This window comes from Symphalangus syndactylus, chromosome 15 (genome assembly GCF_028878055.3).
Source record: "Symphalangus syndactylus isolate Jambi chromosome 15, NHGRI_mSymSyn1-v2.1_pri, whole genome shotgun sequence".
NCBI lineage: Eukaryota > Metazoa > Chordata > Mammalia > Primates > Hylobatidae > Symphalangus > Symphalangus syndactylus.
In genome coordinates, this window is record NC_072437.2 from 63,559,777 (window position 1) to 63,587,319 (window position 27,543).

The following is a 27,543-nucleotide window of genomic DNA, read 5'->3' on the forward strand; positions in this document are numbered from 1 at the left end:
TTTTTGGAATAACTGTTTCACTCTAGTTTTAGCACATTGTTTTGGCAGTTTATTAAAACTTCAAGCGGGAGTCATAGAGATTAGTCTAAATATCTTATTTTGCTTTAACACTAGATTTCTGTTAGAACAGATCATTATATTCATTCATCATTATTTGACTATGAGGCTGCCGTTAGCCAAAAATAATCAACACTTGTGGGATATATAGTAATTGAAAGTAACAGTAAATTTCATTTTAAGGGCTTATCAAGGTAAGAATGAGATACTTCAGTACCACTTCTTGTTTCCTTGTTAGGAACCTTGCCAAGCTGTGGCAAATCAAAGATTGGTTAAGGAGTGCTGTATCTCTCTGTCCTTACTTCATTTGGAAAGTTATAGAAGATTATCACTCTACCTAAACTTATTCTCATGGTATGGAAGTTCCCTGGATGACACTGATTTGCTTTCTCCAACCAAACTGTGGATAATGGCATGAATTCTACTTTTATTCATGAAATAAAATACAATCACTAAAGCTGTATCATGATCTCATTATATTTCTATGGCACATTCTATTGCATCTCACAATTTCAGTCTTATATTCTGTAGAAAAATTTCTGAGGAACAAGATGAGGAACAAGATAATTATTTCCATGATAAGATGCATTCAGTGTGGTATAACCGTAGATTATTTCCACGACAAGGAGAACAGAAAAAAATTGGGTTCAAATACCTCAAGATAACAAATTAACATAATACAAATTTTTTCTATAATAATTTCTTTCAACTGGGGTCCATATGTTCTCTGGGATATGCAGATATATCCTTGGGTACTAGAACACTTTCTCCCGGAACTTTTAAAGTATAGGTTTTCATTGTTAAAATGATTTTTTAAAAATTAGTTATTAAGTTTGAGCCTAACACCATGTTTGGAGGCTAAAGAGAAAAGAATAGAGACATAATTAATATGTAAATGATGCATTCATTCAAAAGACACCAGGGTATGTGTACTAATGAGTGTTTTACAGTGGGTCAAAAACAGATGAGTGGTAGGAGATTTACGTCATTGTAAGATGCACAGTGCCAAACTCAAAACCACCTGCAGTCAGTCCCTAAACAGAGAACTGTGCTATATTCATATTAACATTTCAAGTGGCAATTCAGTTTCAGAAAAACACAATTATTCATTATCTTAAGTTAATTGTGGTTAATTTAAGTATTCTTTTTTTAAAATTTATTTTTAGAGGCAGAGTCTCATTCTGTCACCCAGACAAGTGCAGTAGCAAGATCTTAGCTCACTGAAATCTCAAGTGAGCTGGGCTCAAGTGATCCTCCCGCCTCAGCCTCCTGAGTAGCTAGGACTACAGGTATGTGCCACAATCCTCAGCTAATTTTCTTATTTTTATTTTGTAGAGACAAGGTGCCACTATGTTGCCCAGGCTGGTCTCAAACTCCTGGACTTAAGCGATACTCCTGCCTTGGCCCCCGAAAGTGCTGGATTCCAGGCTAATTTGCGTTTTGTTGGTTTTGTATTCCTGTTTATATACAATTTGTAATTATTTTTGCTTTGTTCGGTTATGAGCTATCAATGTATTAAGTCATATTGTTTTGTATTTATCGTACATAATTAACTAATACAAATAATATGATATTAATAAGACTTTTAGATATATTTTTAAGGAAGCTGAGTGTTTCAAAGAGATGTTGAGAAATCCTCCTCTGTAACATACTTGCCAGGAAATCATTCAACGTGCTTGACAGCAATTGATCATTCTAGTAGAAAGCTTCCTATTAATATAATTTTCTAAATAAGTCATGATCTTTCAGGCATCCATGTTTTGCATGTACTGCTTCAATTTCCTAGAATTATTTGCAGGGATTTCTTCATCCCTCCTTTCACTACACAAACTTCTACTTATTCTTTAAAACAGCTGGGTGGTTACTTTCTGTGTCAATTCTTTTGAAAAGATGTTTGGGACAATCAACTTATATGTGCTTTGGGTAAAAAAATTAATTGAGGTTGCATTTCCCAACATTGTCCTTGACAGCCCTAAAACCAAAACTACCATTAAACAAACTAGCTCCAAGCACTGAAAATATTATGGTATACCCTTGTAGTAGTATTAGTAATAATATTAGTCAGGGTTTTCCAGAGAACTAGAACCAGTAGGAAATAGATCTGTATGTTTATCATAAAAAATTGACACATAAAGTCTTTAAGTTTTCATTTTTAATTAGGTGAGTCACATATAAATTGCTCCAGTGTGAAATATTACCAAGAGTTCTTGTGGAAATCTGAGTTCACATATGCTAAAAACACAATAACTTTATCATGGAAATTTTGTTCTTAGTAGATAAGATTAAATATTTTGTTTTTCTTTGAAAAACACAGTTGAATGGTTGTTAGGTTTTCTGATCTGAGGGTAAATCAGAAATTAAGTTGCTTTTTCCGACAAGATACTAAATGTTCTAAATAATGCTTACACTGCCTATGAAAATTTAACTTAATTCTGTGTTCTTATTTTATATTGGCATTTAAAGCTGTTTTAATGAGTTTCAGCAGAAGGAAACTAAATGGTTGGAATTTTTTTCCTGAATTTTCCCTCTCTTAGCATCTTTTTTGTTTAATACAATTTTATTGACCTTCAAGAAAACTTACTAACCTTTTTCTGCAGAGTTTTTTAAAAAATTTAAAATAAAGAACGATTTCTGTTTCCCCTGTTAAATGATCTGTTTTCTAACCCTTTCTTCTCTTCCCCTCTTTTGAATTCTAAGCAAGCCTTTTCAAGTCCTTCTTACATTTTACCACCTCATTCACTTGTGATCCCTTTGTAATATCCAGGTGCTTGGTTTCATGGATTGCAAAAGCTGAAATCATATATAATCAAATGCTTGATGCAGCACTTTCAGTGAAACACAATTATAACTGATTTTGAGCATAGCCTGAAGAAAGGTCAATTTATTATTTTAAATCAGAAATAGTTTCAATGGCGATACTTTTTTAAAAATTCCATTAAAAACAATTTTCTTTTCTACCTGTTGATTTGACTTAGGCAAAAAAATCTGTAGTTTTAACAACTTTGTAACATAACAGGACTCAATCGCATCAGGTGGTATTGACTGATGTATTTAATAATGTAATAAAGATGCCAACCATGACAGAATTGGTTAGTTTGAAAATAGGGCAAAATACCATTTCTTCCACAAATGTGGTTAATAAAAAATATTGCTTACAATGTGATGAAACCTGTCAAGTAAATTTATGGTGTGCAAAATTTATAAGCTTTCAAGTATTTCTTTGGAGTTTGGCAGCACAGGCAGCTTATCGTGTCCCCTCTTTATGTAAGGAATAAACAAATTGAATGGGGCAAGCTGGCTAGTAAGCAGTCCGTATTACAATTGATTAACTGGAAATATTTCACGTTCTGTATCCAACTTTTATCTAGAATGTTCTTTGAAGAGTTCTATATTTCACATTCAATTTTTATGTTCACTTGCAGGTTTCTCTGGTCTCACAATTCAAAGAGATTCTGTTGAAGAGGAAATTAGAGGCTGTGATTCAGAATTCAGTGAGTCTAGTCCCTGCAGAAACTTGGCAGAGCACAGAATCAGTTCTTGGGATGCCAAATTTAGTGGCCCCAAGCCAGATGCTAATTTTGAATGCATGGCATGCATCACTTTGTGTCTCGATTAAGCCATGTCTGTGAGTCCCATGCAAGCCCAGCAACAGATTTTAAGCAACATATGTATTAGTGTTCAGGGCATCATTGATTTTATTCTGGCTTTAAACATGGGACAAAATCACTTTTTTAAATATTATAACTTCCATCTCTTTGAAAACAATAAGAAATGTTAATTGCCTTTTTCCATTATCTTTCTAAATTTTTATATCACTTTTGATGATTTCTAATAAAGGCATATTCAGCAAAAAAGAATAAACCTTACCTAAGTGTAGAAGGCAAGAGGGGACAATATAAGAAAATTATTTTTTCTTGTCACCTTCTTGCTTCTTTAGTATATTAGAAATGTATTCATAAAATTGGATATATTCAGAAGTATTTGAGAAAGCCAGTAAAAATTATGGAGCAGAGAAAATTAAAATGTTATCAGTGTATACAACTGGACTAAAAAGTTTTATTTGATTATTAATATTTTGATCTTATTTGAATCACACAGCTGTTTTCTCACCAGAGTATCTTATCAGAATGCTTGCTTCTGCTTTCGGCATCAGGATCCTAAAGCTTTCAGCAGTATCTGAGCCTACAGAAACATGACCCTTTCCATAGAAGTATTTAATACTTTTGGCATTGTTCTTGTTTGGAAGTCACTGGCAAATATGTACATATGTATGCATTTTTAAATTAAAAAGCAAAGCAGCTGATATGTAATTTTAAAATGGAAATTGGAGCCACTGAATGACAGAGGATTGATGTGCTGTCTTAACGTACTGACCTTGCTTGAACTGTGCCAACTTGCTCAGTTTTTAGCCCTCCAACCCCCCAAAAAAACAACAACGAAAAAAACGGGGTGATTCAGATACAGCTGGCTCTGTGAGTTACAACAGAGCACAGGATTCTTGCAAATCTATTGTCTGAGAGCTATACACAAGAGTCTTCTAGCTACACAAATACATTTTTTAAAAATCAACCCATGTATGAGAAAAACCTGACCTTTTGTTCAGAGAAAAAAAGTCCATTAGTTAAATGAGTTAAATGATTGATTTTATGCTTATTTTTTTCTCTGCAGCATTTTTTTTTCTTTCTGTGTTCCTTTTCAGGATGTTTTATGCAACTCTGAGTATTTAGTCACCATTGGATACTTAAAAGAGAATGGTGAGGAAAAGGCAAGGACAAAATTAGAAACTCCTTTTGAATTGTTGGCTTTTATTCCAGCCAATCTTCTTGTGAGTCGGAAATAATGTTGCTTTTTTTGGAGTAAAGGGGGAGGGAAAGAATTCAGTGTAAATTATATCGTTATTTTATAACATGCTTGCATTTGCTGAAGGAAAACACAAATTGAAACAGAAGAAACTTTTGAAGCATAGTGTGAAAAAAAAATCATGCTTTCATCCAACACAGGGTTGACTTTGAGTGGAATTGGTCCAAATTGTGAGTACCGTGTCATATATAATGGAGATGAGATTGGGTAGGCCTGACATCTCTTAATTTATTTATTCTACCAGGGTAATGCTAGCCACCTCCTGTTTTTATTATACCAATTTAATGCCAGCCATTTCCTATTTTCATTAGACCATTGTAATGCTAGCCTCCTACTGTTCTCATTAGTGCAGGACTGTGTAATGGCAGCCACCTCATGTTTTCATTATAACAGAGCTGTATGGTGCCAGCTGCCACTTGTTTAACTTTACTGAGAAGCATTTGACCATGGACTACATACTCCTACAAGCTAGTGGCAAACAAGGTAAAGGCCTTCAGGGTTCTGGTGAAATAATGATGGTAAATGCTTAAGTGACTTATTGGCTATTAATGTGCAAGGAATATAGTGGCTCATAGTGGCTGGGAAACTACAACAAACTCAGTCAATACTTGAAATGTTTTACTATAGTTATTGTTTTGTTGTGTTTTGTTTTAGAACAATTTGTCTGACAAAGACCTTCAACAAGATTTTGAAGTGATGTACTGTGATTAGGTGTGGATAGATTGATATTACTAAGAATATTCCATTTGGAATAATAGATAACATTTCTTGAAAGATTATTATGTGTCCAAATAGTTCCAAGCTTTTCATGTATTACTTCATTTATTCCTTAGAATTACCTTAGGAGTTACTGCTATCGTTCACATTTTGCATATTAAGAAATTAAAGTACATAGCAGTTACATAATTTAAGAGCCAACAAATTTCCTCTGTAAAGGGCCAAATAGTTATATTTTTAGCTTTTGGGGACATACAGTTTTGTCCTAATGAGCGAACTCTTAGCTGGAAAACTGCCAAAGACAATAAGTAAATAAGTGGGCATAGCTGGCTTCCAGTCAATTTACACAAAGAGACGAGGGGATGGATTTGGCCCAAAGGTTGTATTTTGCCTATAACTGATACAAGGGCACATAGTTGAGTGTGGCAGGTGAGAGTTATGATTCCAATTAAGGTAGTTAAGCTACAGAGTCCTTGACTTCACCACCCTCTACTTCCTTTTTGTGACTTTGTAACTGAAAATACTTCCTATTCCATTCATTTGGGAGCCTTTAATTGTACAATGATTAAAGTTTTCAAACAGAAAAATGACTTTGCTTAATTATGTGCCTTCAATTTTTTATTTAATTCATTACATTTTTATAGTTTTATCCCTGGTACTTTTATTTAAGAAGCATCTAAGAATTATCATCAATAATAACATAAATATGAAATTTATTATTGGAAATTCAGAGTTTTTGCCGATGGATTAAAAAAATAAACTTTCAAATATGTTTTTACCTACACTTTCTTTTCTGTATGTAAAAATTTTATGGAATATCTTTTCTTTTAATTCCAGCACTCTGTCCTTCTCTGATTGCTGTGTTAACTTTTCCAAATAAGGTAGTTGACACGTGTATAAGTTTGTTGAAATGATTAAAAAGCTGTCGAGAATCATTACCTGTCAGTTCTCCCCAGGAAACAAAGTCCTATCTATCTCTTACAGGACCCTCTAAATGACTATAGTGAGTCACCTTCAAAATGACAGCTGTCACCCTAGAATTTGAACTTTGAAGCAGGAAAAAAACCATATATATATACATGTATATATGGGTATTTATATATAGGTTTATTTATATATAATGATACATGTGCTTCAACAATAAGGGAAAATATATCCCCAGATTCTGTGTTCTTGATAACATAAGGAAGTTAGAAAGCAATTTTTATTGTTGTTGTTGTTGTTTTGTTTTTTGTTTTTGAGATGGAGTCTCACTCTGTCACCCAGGCTGGAGTGCAATGGCGTGATCTCGGCTCACTGCAACCTCCGCCTCCTAGGTTCAAGCGATTCTTCTGCCTCAGCCTCCCGAATGGCTGGGACTACAAGCACCCGCCACCACGCCCGGCTAATTTTTGTATTTTTAGTAGAGACGGGGTTTCACCATATTGGCCAGGCCGGTCTCGAACTCCTGACCTCGTGATCTGCCCTCCTGGGCCTCCCAAAGTGCTGGGATTACAGGCGTGAGCCACCGGGTCCGGCCAGCAAAGCTTTTAATATTACGCTGTGATCTGCGGTTTGGACTCCTGTCTGCCTGAGGCCAATAAAATCAGGCAGGCAGGAGTGATGTTAAAGGTTGGTAAGTCATTCTACGTCTGCATGTAACTTCTTACTTGTCTTTAACATTTCTCAGTATGAATACACCCTCGCAATGAACTTAGTATGGCTTAGCGTCACTTGTGGAAATTACCTTTACTGAACTGCAACAGTAGACACAAGTACTTGGACGTGCACGTGCACACACACACACACACACACACACTCAGAGAGAGAGAGAGAGGCGGAGAGACAGAGAAACAGAGAGATGATTGAAATGGAAAGCTGGTACACTCATACGCGAACGGTAGAAAGCATTAAGGTTTGGCATGCCCTATCCTGGCTGCCAAATTCAGTATTGTCAAGCGAGGATGCCTAACTAAGATGTTTCCAATATTTGTTCTCTTCTTAAATTGTTTCTATTTTCGCTGTTAGTTTTGGTGTTCCATCTAAGAGAGGGCAGGTGGAGTAATAATAACATTTGCTGTAAAATAAAATGCAAATTTCACTATGCAAATAAGCCATTAGGAAGTAAATTAGCTTGAACAGTGGTGGTAGATTACAATTACATTGCTTTTTAAAATAGGAAGGTATACACACATTTGTATATGTGCTGGGGAGGTTACTGAGTCTCCACTGGAAGGATCATTCCCAAGGCTGAGGCTGTAGTCTTTTCTTCTGCCTCCCTTTGTTAGAAGTATCTGATTTTCAGAGTTCCTGGTCTGTCGGTAATACTAGTATTCACTGCAGTGTATAATAACTTTATTTTTAACACACTTAGTGCATACTTAGCCAAATAAAATCCAGTCTCTAATGTGGATTGGCTATGGTAATTACTATTTATATTAATTAGCCTGTCAGTGTGCAGACTTTCAACTTTGCCACTGGAGTTCTTGTCACCCTTTTAACACATTACCATTATTATTTTAAAACTAGAGTCATTTCAAGTTCAAATTCATAAAATGTGCATTGGAACCGCCTACCCTGCCTTACAGATGGGTAAAACAGAATATGTGTCAAGACAAAAAAAACTTTTAAGAAACGTTTGCACTCACCTTCCCCTCACCTCATTTAGAAAGTCAATCTGACTTTTTTTTTTTTTTTGGCATTCCATGTGTTACTTTGAAAGAATTAAAATCAGTGTTTATGCTTGGAAGATACCTAAGAGATCAATAAAGATCTCTACTCATTCTACAGCATTCAGGGATACATATGGTTAGCTAACTTCTGCTTGAAGATTGCCATTTCTTGATCTGCTACCACTTTACCATCATTATCTTTTTAGTATTTGGCCTCTACAGACTCGCAAAGTCATGGTAGAGACAGATTTCACACACGCACTAAGGTGACTTCAGATGGAGAATAAGTTGGTCATGCCAATCTGTCTAAAATGCAACAGAAGGCTAGACCTTTGAGAGAGTCCCAAAGGCAGATTATTTTCTTTCCTTTCATAGCTGGGAATTTTGTTTTACCTGCCTTCCTTAAGGAATCCATTTTAAATTCTTTCAAGAGGAGTAGAGAAGGCCAGGTGCCATGGCTCACACCTGTAATCCCAACAGTTTGGGAGGTCGAGGTGAGCAAATTGATTGAGGTCAGGAGTTTGAGACCAGCGTGGCCAACATGGTGAAACCCCGTCTCTACTGAAAGTACAAAAATTGGCCGGGCATGGTCGTGCACGCCTGCAATCTCAGCTACTTGGCAGGTTGCGGCACGAGAATTGCTTGAACCCGGAGGCAGAGGTTGCAGTGAGCAGAGATCATGCCACTGCACTCCAGCTTAGGCAACAAAGTGAGATCCCATATAAAAAAGAAAAAAAAAAGAAAAGAAAAAAGGAGTAGAGAAACAGTTATCTCAAGCAACGCCCTTCCCTTACATTCCATGGCAATTCTACCAACATGTGTGCTTTCGTACTGACTAGGGCCTGAGCTAACCCTCTCAGCTGCAGGAAGACACTGGCCCTGCCAATCTACAGAGAAGAATATATCCCCAGGAAGTTGGGAAGAAGTACTGAATGCTAATGAAAGAATCTCCAGAAATTCTCTTTAAACTCTAGAAAACAAACAAAACAAAACAAAAACATGTTAATCTATTTAATATTCGATATCCAAAGCCCAGTGTTGTTCACTCCTCTTTTCTTATCTATGTCCTTTCTCTCTATGGCACGAATTCCCAAGCTGGGCATTACTGACATTTTGACTAGATAAACCTTTGTTGTGGGTGGCTGACCTGTGCATTGTAGGGTGCTTAGCAGCACCCCTGGCTCTACCCACTGGATGCAAGCATCAACGACTTCTCTACCCCCATGTCTTAACAATCAAAATTGTCTCTAGACACTGCCAAATATCTGTAGGGGGAAAATTGTCCGTAGTTGGGAACTACTTATTCTCTATTTTGGTGCCAAAATACCAGTTAGTACAAGCTCCAGTAAACATAGAATATTATAGAAGGAATAAGACAGGACAGCTCTATCAACTTTGGGAGTTCCTGGGACAGTGGACATACATAAACAATTCTTATGAACAAAATTATTCTACCTAACAGAATTCACACAACAGATTTCAGGAGCTGCTTGGAGGATCTGGGATATTTAAAAGCCACTTTTCAAGGCATGGACATCTTTCCTATCATTCCTGCCCTTGATCTTCACCTCTCTCTTCTGTCTCTGCCTGCCAAAGCTTCAAAGATGATTTCAGATTTCAAACTAAGAATTATTTCTGGGAAGTTGGAAACATACACATAAATACTCTGATAATGGCTTGAAGCTGAGAATTGCAAGATTCAGCAAAGTTGGCATTGCCTCTAGGTAGCTGGACCTGGCCCAAGAACAAGGTGCTATTAGGCAGCATCTTATAAAGAATGGATCACCAGGCAGCAGCAAGCTGTCCTACTGTTATTTTCCTGAATTCACATTCAGCTTGGCAAGTCTTCTGCAGAACTCTCCAAGCTAGTGAGCCTAATTCAGGTGTCCTTAAGACTCTTGACTAAGGATCTTCCTTGGGATAGACATCACAGTGACATCTCCTAAGCGACACATTTGGAACAATCCCTACCTTATTCGAACTTACCTTTCTAACCCTATTTAACTTTCTAATCAGAAAATATCCTGACTTTATTTAAATGTCTTTATGCAGGCCGCCTCTCTCTTCTTCCAGAATGCATTTCCTGTAAGTCTCTGCTGCCAAAATCCTGTCCTACCTTAAATGCTCAATTCAAATGCTGCTGTGTCCAAGAAACTGTTACTGATTCCCTTTTTGACCTCTCATTTCCTCCATTGAAAGTACTTGCTTTTTCTTTTTTGAAAAAAATTTTTCTCACTGTGACTTGTACTTTTCTCATAGTACCAACTACAATCTGTATTTTGTAAATATCTTCATTTCCCAGTCTATTATAAATTCTAGAGAGACAAAGACTATATCTAGTTAATATTTGTATGCCCCATGGTGTCAAAATATACAATATACGCTCCATAAATTTCTGTTGAATTGAATTGGGATGTACAATCTCTGGAAGGAAAGGTAACAGAGAAGTCATATTTGACCTGTTCATTTATTTCCTTTCCTCCTCTAGATTTTCGTAGTTGTGCAAAATGAAAGAAATGGAGTACATATAACATTTGAATTTTAGAAATCTTTTAGGAAGAAATGCAGGTTAAGAAATCATAAGCACATAATCTCAGAGGTTATCTTCTCTCACCCTCAAATCAAAGTCAGACACTTCACATGGTGGATCATAAAATGAGGATTTCTTAATACCTAGGAAATGGTGATAATAGAGTAAGATAATTCACTTTCTATCACTTTTTCAACCTTTAAATGAAATAGCTAGGCACTCTTGCATAAAGATTTTATCTGAGATTTGTTATTCTAACCTGTTTATCATTTTGTGTATTTCCTGTTATAATTTATAATGCATTTTGTCCATTTTAACAGTCCATGTAGGTTATACCTAAACACTACTGTTAGTTTTCCTTCAGGTTTACATAAGTAGTTTGGACATTTTCCACCCAGTGTAATTATTGAGTAGGTCATTCCTACTTCCATCATTGATTTACAACATGTAGACGTATGGGGGTTATTTTAATGGAGAAATAAATAGATGAGAAAGACAACATAATATTTAGTTGTCATTGAGAGAAAATTATGAAATGAAGATGAAAATAAGATAATAATCACATAGGAGATAGTAGACAGCCGTTATAGAATGTTTAGTAATACTGTGGACAAAAAGATATGGACATAAATTTGATTCTTAAAGGGTTAGGATAAAATAAAAGTTCAAAAATCTTATCTCAAAGCAGATTATTAAATTTAAGACAGCATTTAAACAGCAGTGGTAAGGGAAAATACTACCAAAATATGACTTAATATTGTTAAAGAGGTAGTATACTGGTATTTAGCAGATCAATGAAATGAGTGAATATCCCATCCCATTTATTTAATTTGAATTTCTAAAAATAAAATAAGTAGTGTTTAAAGAACATTAGAAATGTATTACTGCATCTTTTGAGCATAAGATGGAGCTCTGTAAGTTATAAGGAGACATATTAAACAATTTTTTTAGTAAGTTAAATTCAGAGTCAGGCCAGCCTCACTTGATTAACCACCCTGAAAGTGACTACTAGCAATTGCAATATTACCTTTTCATCTGATCTTTGAAGAAGGCAATAAAATTGCATTTATTTAATATAAATGAAGCAAGGCAGACATTTTAAAATGTATTATTTATTTATTAGCCATACTGCTGTTACTTAACTTCTCCTTCTCCTTTGTTTTATGAACTGGCTTCTGAATTTATTAGGCTCTCTTGCCTTTATATGTGTATTTTAACCCATATGTACGGATGTAATATTTAAATATCTTTTTAATATTACTAGAACTTACATAATCATTTCTAAGAAGCCAATTGATAATCCTGTTAATTTATGTATGCAAAAACTTTGTGATACAAAGGAACTCAATACAGTCTACATAATTGCTTCCAGGTGAAAATACGCCAAGCTCACTTAAAATCTCTAATGTGCCATAATATTTTTTAGAGCTCATACAGCCAATGTTGTGAAATATCTTTAAAAATGGCAATGAAAAACTGAAGGCAATCTTGGAGAAACAATTCTGAACCATTAAGAACCATTAACATAGAGATGATCTAAAGTATATGATGTAACGGTGAATTTTAAAAGACAATCATATTAGTGGCATAATTTTAAAAATTGTTTCAAATGATACATTGAAGATACTAGAGGGGTAAGATATTACATATGACAGGATTACAGAATTCACAAAGTCTATGATAAGGGGAGGAACTGAACTTTTAGTTCAAGTCTGGGTATAAGGCTTCCTAACTAGTTACCCTTGAATAAGTCCATTGACCTCTTTGAGCTTCAGAATCCTTAATTCTGTAATATCTTATAAATTTGTGAAAGTGTTCTGTGAGTTGAAATATGCTCTATAAGCAGAGTTTATTATTATTAATTTAGGTTCTGAATTATCCTTAGGAAAGTAAGCATAGTCTTCATATAAGCAGCCCTGAATGCCAATTTTTTAAACAAAATCTAATGATAATCTATTTGAAGTTAATAAAAAAGGTTCAAAATTTGGTTCTTTTTCCTTACAATCTTTGGAAAATGTTATGAAGTAATTTGAATTACATAACTTCAGAAAGCTATATTTTAAAGTATGAATCATAATTAAAATGTAGCTCATTTGATTATTTTAAATAATTTAATGTATATAAGAAACGGAGCGTGGAACAAATAACAAATCATTCCTCTCAAAGTGAGATGTTTCATTTTGTAAGAGAAAAAGTAGAGCATCTATTTAGAGCTAATGAACGATAAGTTGATCTGTGTAATATACAGTTTGTAAAAGCTCACCAATATCTTCCCTCCCTTACTTATTCCTTGCATGTAAAATACTTATTGCCATAGTTTGACCAAAACCTAAGTTATTTTTTGATAACTCTTTCTGAAATATTTAAAATGAAGAACGTTAAAAGAAACTGCACCCTCCTTTAGGAATACTGAGAATTTGATCCCTAATGTAGAATACATTTCTTAAAATATCACTAGTGTCTAAAATGAACAGAAAATGATACGTGCCATTGGTGAGCCATATGCATCCACCTCCAAAAGCAGGTAATAAATTGCTTTAAAATGGTCCATTAGCTGGCTGATCTATTTGTATGTGCCTTATTGATTCTATACTGGTCTTCACAAATTAATTATCTTCATATTCTACAAAGAATGACGCTATTGCCAAATAATTGTAACTAGTGAGTGTACCTACTTAAGTAAATATTATCTGGAGGACTTTAACATTTCATCGATATGGAGTAAGCCTGTGATATATGTCCCTTCCACAGTTTCCTCCTAATTGCAGCATAGCCAGATAGGGAATTTCATTTGAAAGACTCAGTACTCCCTCAACCCTGGTCAGATTGTTCAGGTAACTCAGTTAACAGCTTGGTCTACTTGAGAGCAGTGAAGGAATGGCATGGTAAGCATGTGGATTTTGCTATTCTTAAAACTAAAGTTATTTTCTTTATGTAATGAAATTACTTGTATTAAGTAGTAGTGTCAAGGTAGCATAAGGTCAATTTCTATGTTAGTAAATATCACCAAGCAAAAACTGTACATATTCTAAGGGCAAAATGTAATTGGCTTAGCACTTCTTTGTACCCTAGGATCCTTGTGTAGCACCTAGTGCATAAGTGGTCTTCAATAAAAAAGAAAAAGCAAGCAAATAAATGAACAAAAGAATACATATGCAAGTTATTTAATCTATAACAATAAATCTAACCCATAAAGATCTTCTTAGATATGGAAGAGCAATGCACTCTTCATGATATATTTTATGCTGCTAGAAGAAAAGTAAAATTAAAAAAAATCCAAAGTAAAAGAATATTACGCTGGTTTGAAATTTAGAAGATGTCACTCAGTTAGTGAAATGACAGATATATGGGATGTGTGGATTAACTGAGAAAAATGCAAACAACCAAATCTAATTTATAAAGAGTAACGTGTATTAGAATGTACCTAATTACTTGTCCAACAAGATAGGAACTCTGACACCATTCCTTTTTCGTGTTTACTCCTGAGGCATCATAGCCCAAGGCAAACACATAGTAGAATGCAATAGATGCTTGTTAAATGAGGAGAAAAGGAGGTTTATTATTTTTAAATGCCAAGATAAATACGTGTTTACTTTAAAATACCATTTATACATATTGTATATATTGGATTCTGTACTATCTGGAGTTTCAGGCATTTACTAGGGGTCTCAAACGTTTCCCCTGCGGATGAGGGAGGACTATTCTATTTGCTTTCATTAGTCATGTAAGATTATGACTGAGCTTATAAATGTACTTTTCTGAAATCCTCTGAGATCTTATGCCAAATTATCTTTATACTAATTGTAAATATTAAAAACCACAAATATTATTAGGCTATGACCCTTTGGTAATTATTTAACTAGCCAATTTATCTAAGCTATGTGAAAGATTGTTAATCCACTTCTATTGAGAAACTAGTGATACTACCAAGTAATTTTTTTAAGTCTTATTTTAATGACAAGCAGATAACTAGCAAAATGAGTTGTGATGCCACAGTTTGCTTTTCCAAAATAATTATGATCAGGGTCCCTGTGATATGCAGTGTGTAACACATCCCTTCTGTGTTAATGAATTCAAGGGAAGGCAACACCACTATTAGTAATAGCTTTTTATTCGGAGTCCTCATTTTCCAGATAGATCACATTAAACACAGCCATTAAACAATAGCGTTGAGATAAATCCATACAATGTATGCTGCTTTTGTTGTTGTCCTTGTTCACCAATCACTTGGTGCAGCTAAGAACCTTATGGAGTGATGGGCTGATAATGGAAATAGCCAACCTGCAAAACACTGGGGCCAGGAAAGTCAGACTTTAATCAGGTCTCATTCAATAATATTTTGAATCAACACATCTTGATAGCCAAAACTCTCATTTGAATTAATGCTCTGATAAATGCTGTCTGTTGTCAAAAGAATATAATTAGACTACTATGACTGGGCATATATTATGCCAGATCTGTCTATTTGTTGACCTCAGTAACTTCTACTCTATTAGATAACAAACAGCTTTTAACCTGGTTCTAAAAAAGCATATGCTCTATTACTACATGACTTTTTTATGGTGCCATATTTTAAATTGAGCAATGTCTAGATCCTTTAAAGGGAAGTCATGTTTTACAAGATTTCAGCTAATTTTGGAAAACAAAACAAGTTAGTTTCTCAACCAGGAATTCAATTAACCTATGGAGTAGTGAGCCAATCTTCGTATATTGCCTGCAATAAAGTTAGAAATGTCAGGTTAAGAAATAGCATGAAGAAATTCTTTGAAATTGCATGATATGTCTCTTTAATGTTTACTTTGGTATAGGTATAACTAACAGATTCTCACTACTTTTAACTCTGATGAAAAGGTTATGCTGTTGCTTATTTTTTTTTTTTTTTTTTTTTTTTTTTTTTTTTTTTTTTTTTTAGTTCATCTGTAAGCAATTCTTAGAAGTTTGGGTTTTTTACTGAAATTTCCATGAAGTGATTTTTTTTTTTTTTTCTGTGCTTAACTTCAGTTACTTAAAGACCTAAAAGACAAAGTGGTATCACATCACATATTTTGTATGTGTGGGATTTTTTTGAGGGGTTAGTACTTGAAAGATGTGAATTGATATTTTTTTCACATTCTAAATTATGCTAAAACCCCTTCAAATCTCACTGTTTGCTCACGCATCACCTATTAGAGCAAGTTGCTCCCTAAAAGTGTGATTTTGGCATCTCATAGGCTTCCTTGAAAGCCAAGCACCAGAGGTCTGCAATAAAGGCAGTTACCAGCTAAATGAATAAAAGCGAGATTTCCTCAATTCAACTATAAAAGCTTAGAGTCCTGACTGCTGAATTACCACCAACTTGTAAATAAATAATCACTACTAAATACAGATAATGTGTTAAACAGCTAACACTAGTAAATCACTGGTGACAGAGAGCCTAAAGGTAAATCCCTCACACATTGGCACAACCAATTATTACAATCTTATGGTGTTTTAATGTCCTCAGACACATATAATAAATTGAACAACTGGTTACTTAGCATTAAGAATGTTTATAAAATAAACCCTACTCTCTTTGCTGATTTCATTTACATACTGCTTTAGATTTTACTAAGTGGTTATTTGTCTAGTAAGAGAGAGGCAACACTTGGTAAGACTAAATGGAAATCAGTTTTCCATCAAATTTCAGCTATCAAGCTAAATCAACCTGTAGTCTCCTGGCAAAAATAACATCATATAACAGAGACAAAACATTTCAGATACATAAATTGTCCAAAATATAGAGAGTCAATTAGGTTTCACATGTACAAGGTCCCTTCTTTTCTAATTTAAACATTTATGAGTAATAAAAAACCAAGAGTAGAGCTTTGGAAAGGCTGTTACTAGGAACCAAAATATAGTTCTCAAGAGAATAAGGCTGATGGGAGTTGTCCACTCTTCCCTCTCAAAGCCGTTTTGCAAACGAAGTACAGTCTAAAATACTGATGGCATTTGACAGAAATATTTTCAGTAGAAGTTTTTAAAGTTTAAAATTACAAAACTTAATTTAATTCAATGTTTGTTTTTGCTTTTGTTTTTGTTTTAATATAAGAATTTTTATGACATTTATGCTGTTTTTACACTGGCTTGGTGGCCAGAAGAGAAGGCACAAAATTCTCCACCAGTTTGCAAATAATGCATTTTTCTGCTCCAGTGCTCAAACAGCCTTTATTTAACTCAGCACCACATTTTCTAAGGTATGGGCACAAAACTGTTTGTCATGAAGCTGTAAAATGCCAAAAATTTTAAATGCTGAAAGAAAATGTCAATCAAGGAATTTTCCCATCTGCTGCTACTTCTGCAAGTGCTAATTTTATTTTTCCCAATTCCTGAAATTTGAGGTTTCTTAGCCTCATATGGAAGTAAGTTTGAAACTCGCTAAATGTCACAAGAAAAGGTGTAACCAAATGAAGGAATAGAAGGTGTATTGTTCTCAAAGGACACCAACAAAAAGAGGCAGAAGAGCACTGAGATAAAGGAAAACATTTTGTTAAGACCCAGACCTCTTGAAAAACACTACACAATGCAAGTAACCACTGCTGGTACATACATGCATTAAAGCATTTTTCATGTTTTTGAAATATAATGGGAACACACATCTGAAGCACTTAAAATACTTTTGAGAACCAACTGATGGCATAATATCTACATAGGCAGAAGCTGTATGTTATTGAAAAAACATGAAGAAGTTTCAGATATTGGTACAAATGTTAATTCTTGTGATTTAGCATGACTTTAATAAAAGCTTCTACAAGGACTTGCACATAACTATGACTGATGGATGTATTTTTTGACCTTTCAGTTAGCTCCATCAGCTCACTCAAACACATTTTGAACAGATTATGTACTGTAGTACTTGGTAGACTATACATTAAACAAGAGACTTTGCTCTGAGGCACTGCTTCCCACACTCCATGGGGAAAAGGAAGCAGGAAAAAACAAAACTCATAGAGTTCGACAGCTACTGAGGCAACACTTGCCATTTACAATATAAGCCCAAATATTTTTGCAACACAACTATATATTAATTTAATAAAATACACAATATAGCTCTTATACACTCAACAATTTGGCTCATATGCACTGAATCTGCAATAAATCAATAAAAATATGTCATTTGATGTAAACACATTGAATCTTCTTACATTTGCACATTTAAATGGTCATGTGACTTGTGTATGTCTAAGACATTTTCACTTTCCTGAGCTATTTTAGTGTCCACAAATGAATAAAACATATTAATCAAATTAATTTTCTCTGAATCTTACCACTCAATGGTAACTATTTTTTAGAACTTTTCTATGTCAAATTTTAAACATACTCATCATTGTTTAAATCTTTGTTGGACACTAAAATGCTAAATAGGCATTTTAAATCTTTAAATTTTCTTCTTTAATGACGTGAATTAGTCTATGTGTGTGCAGGACAAAATGGACTATATCTTTTTACATTTAACTTTTATACGGCATGAGGTGTCTTACAAATGACCAAAGGTTTTTTTTGTTTTTGTTTTTGTTTTTGACTAATGATATGGAATGTTCCTTGTGTTTATATGTGTGTCAGGTAACTTTATACAGAAATGTTTACCACAAATATGTGTTAATGTTTGGTGTAGCTTGGACTACTGCAAGGTCTTTTCAGGACTTTAAGTAGAAGCCTGTGATGACTGCTAGAAATCCACCACAGATCACAAATTATGACCCTGCTTTGTATGGGGTTTATAGGTAAACAGTTAAGTCAGCATAAATCACGGAGGACAGTCTGAGAGTGATCAGAAATACTTCAGTTCTCACACTGCATACCTTCCTAACAGATTGTCAAAAGGTAATTCTTCTCCTCATCCTCCTTTTTCGTCTCTCCTTTTTCTTCTTTTTCTTCTTTTTTTTCTTTTCTCTTTAAGCATCATTAATTCTGTCCTAATATAAGTTTGGTCAAAACGAAACCATTGTTATCTCTGAAAAAGAAATCAGCAGTGGAAAGAACATACTTGTGGGCACTTCAGATGTTCACTAAAAGCCTTAAAGCAGTATTGGTCTTTCTTCATCCCTGTAAAATGGGTTATCACCAGGAAGGATCATTTTTAAATCAACAGAAGAGACAAGAAAATGCCAATGCCTTTTTTTTTTTCTTTTTTCACTTTCTGACAGCCACAGGGTCGTTTCCCCGGCAGTCTTGCAAAAGCTTATCAATTTCTCTCACAACTTCCTCTGCATCCACGGACTCTCTGCCCAGATCCCTGTTGGGGTGGTCAAGCTGCTCAAGAACAGCACCCATCTCACTGGAATCCCGGCTGGCTCTGGAATGCACATCCGCAAAGACCCTTGCCATCTGATCGGAAGCCATGAAGGGAGGGTCTCTTGGTTGCTTACTAGGCGACAGATATTGACTGTCAGTGGGCAAGTATTGACTGCTTGCTTCAGCCAGGGCTCCTGGTTTTGCTTCACAGGCATCCAGGGAGCCTTTTGTTGAGGTGCAAGGCTCGATGCATGCCTTGGTTGGGCTGCTTGATGCTGAGGGGACCTCTTGGAGGAGAGGGCTCAGGGCACGTTTGGCTTTTAAATAAGGTTTAACGTTGGCAATGAGAATAGTGTGCTCTCGCTTGTCTTTTCCAAATGTACAAAAAGTCTTTTTCCCAGTGGGATTCACAGTTTCGTAAGTCTCAGTCTCAACATTAGCTTCAACTGTAGGTACAAAGAGATTTGTGCGGTAGTCTGCATTTTCAGCCTGATTGGCTGCAGGGAACTGTGGCATCCAGCACCTGTCAGAATGACCAAGCACTCGGCATTCATCTGTGCAATTAACACACTCTTCTGGTTCTGCAAAACAAAAGAGAAAACAGCAAATCCAATCATTAGGGTTTTCTTTAAATTTCTACAGAGGCTGTGATCAGCTCTCAATGGGCTTGCTTGACCTCTGTCCTCTTAATTAAAAAGGAAAAGAAAACAATAATTAAAACATTTCAGGATGGTTGCATAAACCTGCTGGTTGAGACAATGGTTTAATTTAAGTCTATTCTCTAGATATTAACGAATTCCCATAGCCCAGGAAGAAGTAAGAGGTGGCCATTGGAGAATCATTCTCAGTAGAATAGAGCATCACCATAAACTAAACTCCTGGGAATATCAGTTAGTCTTTGTTCTGTATAACTCATCCTAGAAACAGTGAATTTCAAAAAAGATTATCAGGATTATTTTTTTCAAATCAAATAACAGGGCAAAAACTGGATTGCAAACTTCCATAACAAGTTCTAAGCTGCTCTTTAAAAAATGTTTTATCACTATTTTGCTTGTAATTGTTATTTGGAAGACAGTCATGAAACAAAAGGTTTCCTTTAAATGCTTATTTTTCCTACTGAGAGCGGCACATGCAATTTTTTATCAGAACGTATTATGAATAAGCTTGTCAAAAAGTGCACATCCCTATTTTATTAGATAGGCATATGGATCATGTAATCAGTTTTCTGTTCAGCTTTTTGTTTTGGGTGTAAGTAGGTGAAAATGCATTTACTCAACAGATACAGTTCAGAATGAATGACAAATCATGATTTCCCATTTTAAATAATAATGCTTTCTGTGGGAATTTTTACTTTTTTCCTTTGCCAATAGAGACTCTAAATAAAGCATTCTTTTAATGATCTCTATTTCACAGATGCTGAACGTGGAATATGAAAAAAAATCCTTAATTATAGAACAGCTGCATACATCCATTGACCCCCAATATTTTAAACCATAACTTTGAGCTACATCTTCCCAGTTGTCCCTTTCTTCTATAAATGATTGTGCCCATTGTGGTTAATGACTGTTTCTAAATCAGAGACTTTTACTTTTAGGAGAGGATATTTACAATTTACCTTTATGTAATGGGAATAGAAGTCCCTACACTTTTAGGCGCCCTTGGGATTTGCCATTTAATTGATGCTAGATGATCCCTACACATTTAGAGTGTCCTGTGCAAGAAAAGGATGTCCACATGAGAGATATATTTAAAATAGCAGCAAATGTAATAGCGTTGATAAATTTGTATATCACTTCTCAAAGTTATATATGAAACCTAAATTTTTTTTTTTTTTTTTTTTTTTTTTTGAGACGGAGTCTCGCTCTGTTGCCCAGGCTGGAGTGCAGTGGCGCGATCTCGGCTCACTGCAATCTCCGCCTCCCGGGTTCACGCCATTCTCCTGCCTCAGCCTCTCCGAGTAGCTGGGACTACAGGCGCCCGCCACCACGCCCGGCTAGTTTTTTGTATTTTTAGTAGAGACGGGGTTTCACTGTGGTCTCGATCTCCTGACCTCGTGATCCGCCCGCCTCGGCCTCCCAAAGTGCTGGGATTACAAGCGTGAGCCACCGCGCCCGGCCGAAACCTAAATTTATACTTAAAGCATGTAAATAATTATTCACATTAAAAAGCCCACAATCTGTTTTATCTCAAAAGGTTTTAAGATAAAACAATTTCTTAAGAGATTGAAATTTTTTAGGAAGAAATCAAAATGGTGTCTTGACACAACAAAGATACTATGTTATTTATTCACACTTGTGAAACATCAAAAAAATTAGGTATCTTTCTTCTATTTTAATTTTGTCATTTTTTAAAAGAAATGTTTTCTTATGCGTAAATTAAATATTCACTGTTAAATTTATTATGCAGGAAAGAATGCTAAAAAGCAGTCTCACAGTACATCCACAGATGCAAATACTATCTACAAATTGAAAGACTGTTAGACAGACATGAAGAACAGCAGAAACTAGGCATTTTTTTTAAGAAGCCTCTATTTATGTATTTAAATTAGAACTGAATTTTTTTAAAGGGGGATATCAGAAGTTCAATATTGGCCAGGCATAGTGGCTTATGCCTATAATCCCAGCACTTTGGGAGTCTGAGGCAGGAGGATTGCTTGAGCCCAGGAGTTTGAGACTAGCCTGGGCAACATAGCAAGACGCCCCTCTATGAAAATAAAAAATTCAAATTAGCCAGGTGAGGTGGTGCACGCTTCCTGTCCCAGCTACTCGGGAGGCTGAGGCAGGAAGATGGCTTGAGCCCAGGAGGTCAAGGCTGCAGTAAGCTGTAATCATGCCATTTCACTGCAGCCTGAGTGACAGAGTTAAACCCTGTCTCAAAATAAATAAGTAAATAAATACATAGAAAAGCAAAAAGAAAGGTTCAATATCAGGTATCAGTCATTTGTTTCCTTTACCTACTCTAAATGGGAATCATAAATATTACCTTTATATCTGTCAGTAAATGTTAGAAAAATGATATAATATCATTTCAACAAATAGGTAACTTTCAACAAATTTTATCTTTCGGACAGAAGGAAAAGTAGAAAACTTTACAATCTATTTCACTCAGTAATACTTTTGTATCTTCTAGCATCATGAATTTTTTTTAAAAAATTCATTTATAACTCATACATTGTCTTTGAAATATGCTAATGTAGTTTCATGTTTCATATTGACTGGCCTTTCATTGCAGCTATTTGGATAGCTAACACTGAATGAATTCAATATGAATTTAAGAGACAGAAAAAGAAAGAACAATGCAGACATATGAAAGTATAAATAGACCTTGAATTTGAAACCACCAACATAAAATGATTGTTTGCTTGTCACAGCTGAAAATCTGCAGCATTTTACTTAACTCCTTTATGTCACATCGTGGGGAGCAAATTTTGAGTATTGATTATGATACATTACCAGCTGTTCACCTTGTTATTAGACTATAATTTTGATGGCAGCAGTTCACAGGCAGTGAAGAAAATTGAATGGACACTTTTGTACAAACAGCAGAAACTATGAGCACAAAGTGAACTCTAACTGTCAAGGTTCAAGTTAGAATTTGTGAGAGAGGGAAATCATTTTTGAAAAAACATAAATGGATGAATAGGCAAATACAGAAAGAAGAGACACAGATAATATACAATGAATGACTGGTTGGACAAAAAAGATAGACAAATGGAAAAAAGGAAGAAAGTAGAAAGGGAAAGAAGCAAAACAAAGTGAAGGGAAGGAGGGAAACGAGGATGAGAGGGAGGCAAGGGCTGGGGGTAAATGAAGGGAGAATTGAGTGTGGAGGGAGAAGGAGGGAAAGCTGCCACAAAGAAAGGGTTTGTTTAAGACAAAAAAAGTTGTATTCACAGTATTTCTGACATATGTATCTTCTATTGTACATTTTTAAGTGTCCTCAATAAGTTGTGTGTATGATAAAAAATAACATTGAGGAGTATTTACTTAAGCCCTACAGTTCTAAGGTAGGTGATCAAACTGCTCTCTGTACTTTAAGGGGAATGGATTCTGGAATAGATATATTGAATTATAAGCTATGGAAATGAAAAGAAAAGGAAATTATTTAGATAGCCACCATTTGCATATATTCAATATGTACACCAGAAAACAAGTCCAGAAACCCTGAACAGAAGAAATCAAATAAAAAATAGTTGAACCAATATTCACTTTTTTCTTCAGGTTCAATCTGGGATTACCAAGAGATTATTTACTTTTATTTTCCTACTTTCCTCAGTATAACATGATCACCCCTTCACAGAATGCATCCCTTGCCAAGAAACATAGCAAAATCTAAATAGTATGCAGATGAGAGATACTCACAGATAAGCATGTTTATATTGCAGAAAGAAAACAATTCTAAAGTATACAAGATGGGACTGTGGGCAGTTCTGCCTATATTAGACACTGTAAACTACAGTGTTTACAGTTATAAACTATTAGTTTATAGTGTCTAATCTTTTAAAAGCATGATTCCCTGAAATATCATATGACAATCAAATAACCTTAAACACTTGTTTAGTATTAAGAATCACTCTCTATACCCCTGTTGCTGCATCTGACTGTTATGCAAGCCTCAGAGGGAAGTATCTAAATGCAGTAACCTTAATCAGTTCAATTGTGCCTCTTAATTTATATGACATTTTTGCAAAACAGATGAAGTAACTCAAAAGACTGTAGTACTTGCAGTTTACCTGCACCATAAACCACACACACACACATGCACACATATTCATATTGTATACAGACCTTTATTTTTATGTTTGTGATAAAACTTAGCTTTTTCCAAGACGTAGACTAAAAATTCATTAATAAAATGGAAAATCTTAAATTCATAATCTATGCATTTCTGGACATTAACTACTAGCAATTACCATAAGAGAAATACAGGTGAATCACAGGAAGTTCCATATTCATAATATCAGGGGTACATAAACAAGACAATATTTTATTATTGTAAATAAAATGATATTTTATGTATTTGTTTATGTATTAACAAAGCTTATATATATTAATGTACACATATATACAAATCTTTCAGGCTAAAAGCACCAATAAGCAACATTTTAATCTTCCCCTTTGCCACAAGCCTGGGTGCAAAACCTATGACTAGATCAACACTTTAACTGTCTCTGGTTTTATAATTTCATGTAATTAAAATGGATTTGGACATAAAGATACCCAAAATCTGCATATTAATATTGGCTGATAATATCTGAAAGCTCTCTCTCTTTCTCTTTTTTAACCTACACTAAGCAGTTTAATAGCTTAATCTTAAGGATATCAGGCAAGCAATCATTTTGTGACAAAATATACCTTCAGAGGAATTAAGCCATTGTGGAATTATTCTAAATTATATCTATGTGAGGAAAAAATACTTAGATAAAAACATCAAATTATCTGCTTTTAAATTGTTGGGTTTTAATAGTCTCCCACAAATGTTACATAATTTAATTTTACAATGTGTTTTAATTGTATAATGTCAGTATATCACAGGAGTGCATAGCCATTTCAATGATGCCCAGAATTATCATGTATAAGATGGAAAGTTGAAACCAAAATGTTATTAAAATCAACAAAGATTAACAAAGACTAAGTGCCTCAGTTGAACATAGTTATTGTGGAAAGTTCAGGGAAAAACACTTGTGGGTTCTGATTCTGTAGTGTCCAAGCACAGGATATATGCCTAGGAACCAGCCAAAAAAGTCTTACTTTGGAGAGAATCTACTTCTTTATTCTATTCTGTCTTGCTCTCAGGCAGAAATTTGTCACAAGTCAGAATTTTAAACTTATTTTCCCTGTCTTCAAAGCACTACAAAAGTAATTTGTGACGACTTAGGGAAATTTTAGACAGCATAAAAGGATTTCCTCCCCTGAGTTTCAGACTTACTTGATGCTTTGTGAACTCACATATTTGTACACCTGAAAACGTGCATATAGTTTTCAGCACAGGAGTTTCCTATGTGCATCCAGTATTTGCCTCTGATTTTCTTTTCTATAATGATGAGATAAATGTCTGTGTCATAGACACTTAAAAACCAAAATCTATAAATCATGACATCAATAAAGACAGTCTAAATTGTTGTGGCCAGGGGAAAAAGACATTTCAGAAAGTTATCTGTGCTTTATGATTGTCAACCAAATGGTCTTATTTTTGTTTTGTAAACAGATGTAAATAGAAATCGTGCTCTTCTACTACTGTGGTAGTTGGTATCGTTTCTATCAACATCTTAATATTAGAGTTGTTTCCAAGTAGACAACTCTATAAATGGAAGTTTAGTTTTTATTTGCTCCCATTATTCTTTTTTTGTTTCTAATTTACCTTCTTTCACCAATGTAAGCTTTCATAATATCTAATTAGCTGTCTGCAAAATCAGAGAGCAAGCACTTGTCTATTTATGGTCTGCACAAGTGTTCTGTAGATTAATTCTATAGAATCTAAGCTAAGTACCCATCACAAATTCTTTATCTGTCTGCAAACCAAGCCAACCCAAGACCTTTGGTTGGCAGTTCATGCTCAGTAATAGTTTTCTGTTAAGAGGCTTTAATGGTATAACAACAGCTTGATTTTATGGCCTTTTTCTTTCTTCAGCACATACACACAATTACACACACATGCATGTGCACACATTTTCCTATGACTACAACAAATTGCAATTTATCCCAATATATTCTAACATAGAGAAAACATCAATGCTAAAATAGAAATCTCATGAGAATATGGTCCAACATACCTCTAATAAAACGGATTTTTCTTTCAGTGAGTTGACATAATTTACAGCATCCTGTGAACTGACACTATTCTAACATAAACAGTTCTTTCTTTTGTGGCTATGTTTATTACTCACTTACATTCTTTTCCGATCCTATAAAACCTTTACACTTGTTATAATGATAGAGTGAGTCATTCCATATAAATGGTACCTTAACAATCTATATTCATACACATTGTTATTTCCACTTATGACTTCTATGTCCTATTGTATATTGTTAAAAATGAATATTCTGTTCTCACTATCTGACTAAAAGGAGTAAAAATTTTGCTTTCAATATTATTTCCAATATTAGTTCTAGATACGTAAGTTGTCTCAAAATTATTTTTTCCTGTGTCAGATTTTTAAATGGGTATTCTAATATTACAAATTTCCTGGAATTTTTTTCCTACTTCCAAGTTTTATTTTAACACCATTTTTAATAAGCTTGTTTTATCCTTTATGCAGAGAAGAACAGGGTTGTGTAAGAAAAAATGTTAATCGGAGAATACATCCCTTGCTTAGCTAAGCTATTCTTCTTCTACAGCATTGTATTTCCCATGTGTCTCACTTGTGCACAGGGATACATGTTTCTTAATCAAGTAACTAATATACAGATACACAGATCTGGAATGTCTTTTGCTGCTTTTATTTTTTAATATAATGAGGAAAATATATCTTGTTATAATATGCTTATTTCATGAGGCTGCCTGTTAACATGTTGGCAGTGATATAATGAGGAAAAATTAGACATAGGACCCTAGGAAATAAAACTATTTTTTTTAAAAACCAGCCCCATAAAGAATTATAAATTTAAAATATAGCCCAAGTAATAAAAATACTATGAGAAAAAATGTATACATTTTGAGGAGTATACACTGCTAATCTGGCTTCCAGATTTTACATTGTGAAGTGCCATTCTATCTGCTTTTGATAGCAGAGAGCACATTTTAGAGAGGAAGTTGTTATAATACTATCAAATAGTCAAACCACGGCAGCTTTGAAGTACCAATCCTCTAGCGTGCACCTGCATCACACAATGCTTTTGAATGTATTGCCACGGCTGCATTCAGACACCAGAAATCACTGTCCTATATCATAAGCAAGTGAATCCAATCACAGCTGGGTATTTGGAGCTGTTTGGAGCATTTGCACTTACTGTTCAATGCACCTGCACACCTTCGGGGATGTTTTTAAGTGTTTGTGACCCTTTGGACATAGTAAAATGTTTACCGGAGTGGAATTTTCTGGCGTATATATTGACCACACATAGATAGTGCTCTAAGGTGAACAGAACTTAAGACAAATTGAAATGAAATTTATGATAAGGAATAAATGCAAAACAGTATTTGATACAGAAGTGCTAGGACTACAAAACAATGAGAATCTAAACCATGCATTGGGAATTTATGGCACAAATATCATTTGTGTCCCATGGCATGCCACTGAGATTAACATTGAAAATTTAATCTGCCCCTTCCCTGGATTCCCTTCTGTAGGCACAGCCATCACCTGGGGCAGCAGCAGATGCTTGGAAGTAAAGGCACAGCTAAATGGAACCATCTTTCTCCTAACAGGTACCCTGAAGAGAACTGGCTGAAGCTCAATACTATACCACTAGAACAAGGTTTATATTCACTTTGAGAAAAGTATGCTGACAGAGACTTTCAAGGAAAAACAATACAATT

General features: G+C 34.7%; 1 protein-coding gene across 3 annotated transcripts in view; it reads right to left on the bottom strand.

Annotated features, from left to right (window-relative positions):
• Positions 1–14,908: 14,908 nt before the first annotated feature.
• PCDH17 (protocadherin 17) overlaps positions 14,909–27,543 on the bottom strand; it is a 100,855-nt gene continuing 88,220 nt past the window's right edge. For 2 of the 3 annotated variants that reach the window (XM_063618799.1, XM_055244521.2), the window contains exon 5: positions 18,633–19,646. In XM_063618799.1, the coding sequence (XP_063474869.1) occupies positions 18,964–19,646 (683 nt within the window). In that variant the 3' untranslated portion in view covers positions 18,633–18,963. Of the gene's footprint in view, positions 19,647–27,543 lie in introns of all 3 variants that reach the window. The other variant, XM_055244522.2, reaches the window with a different exon arrangement.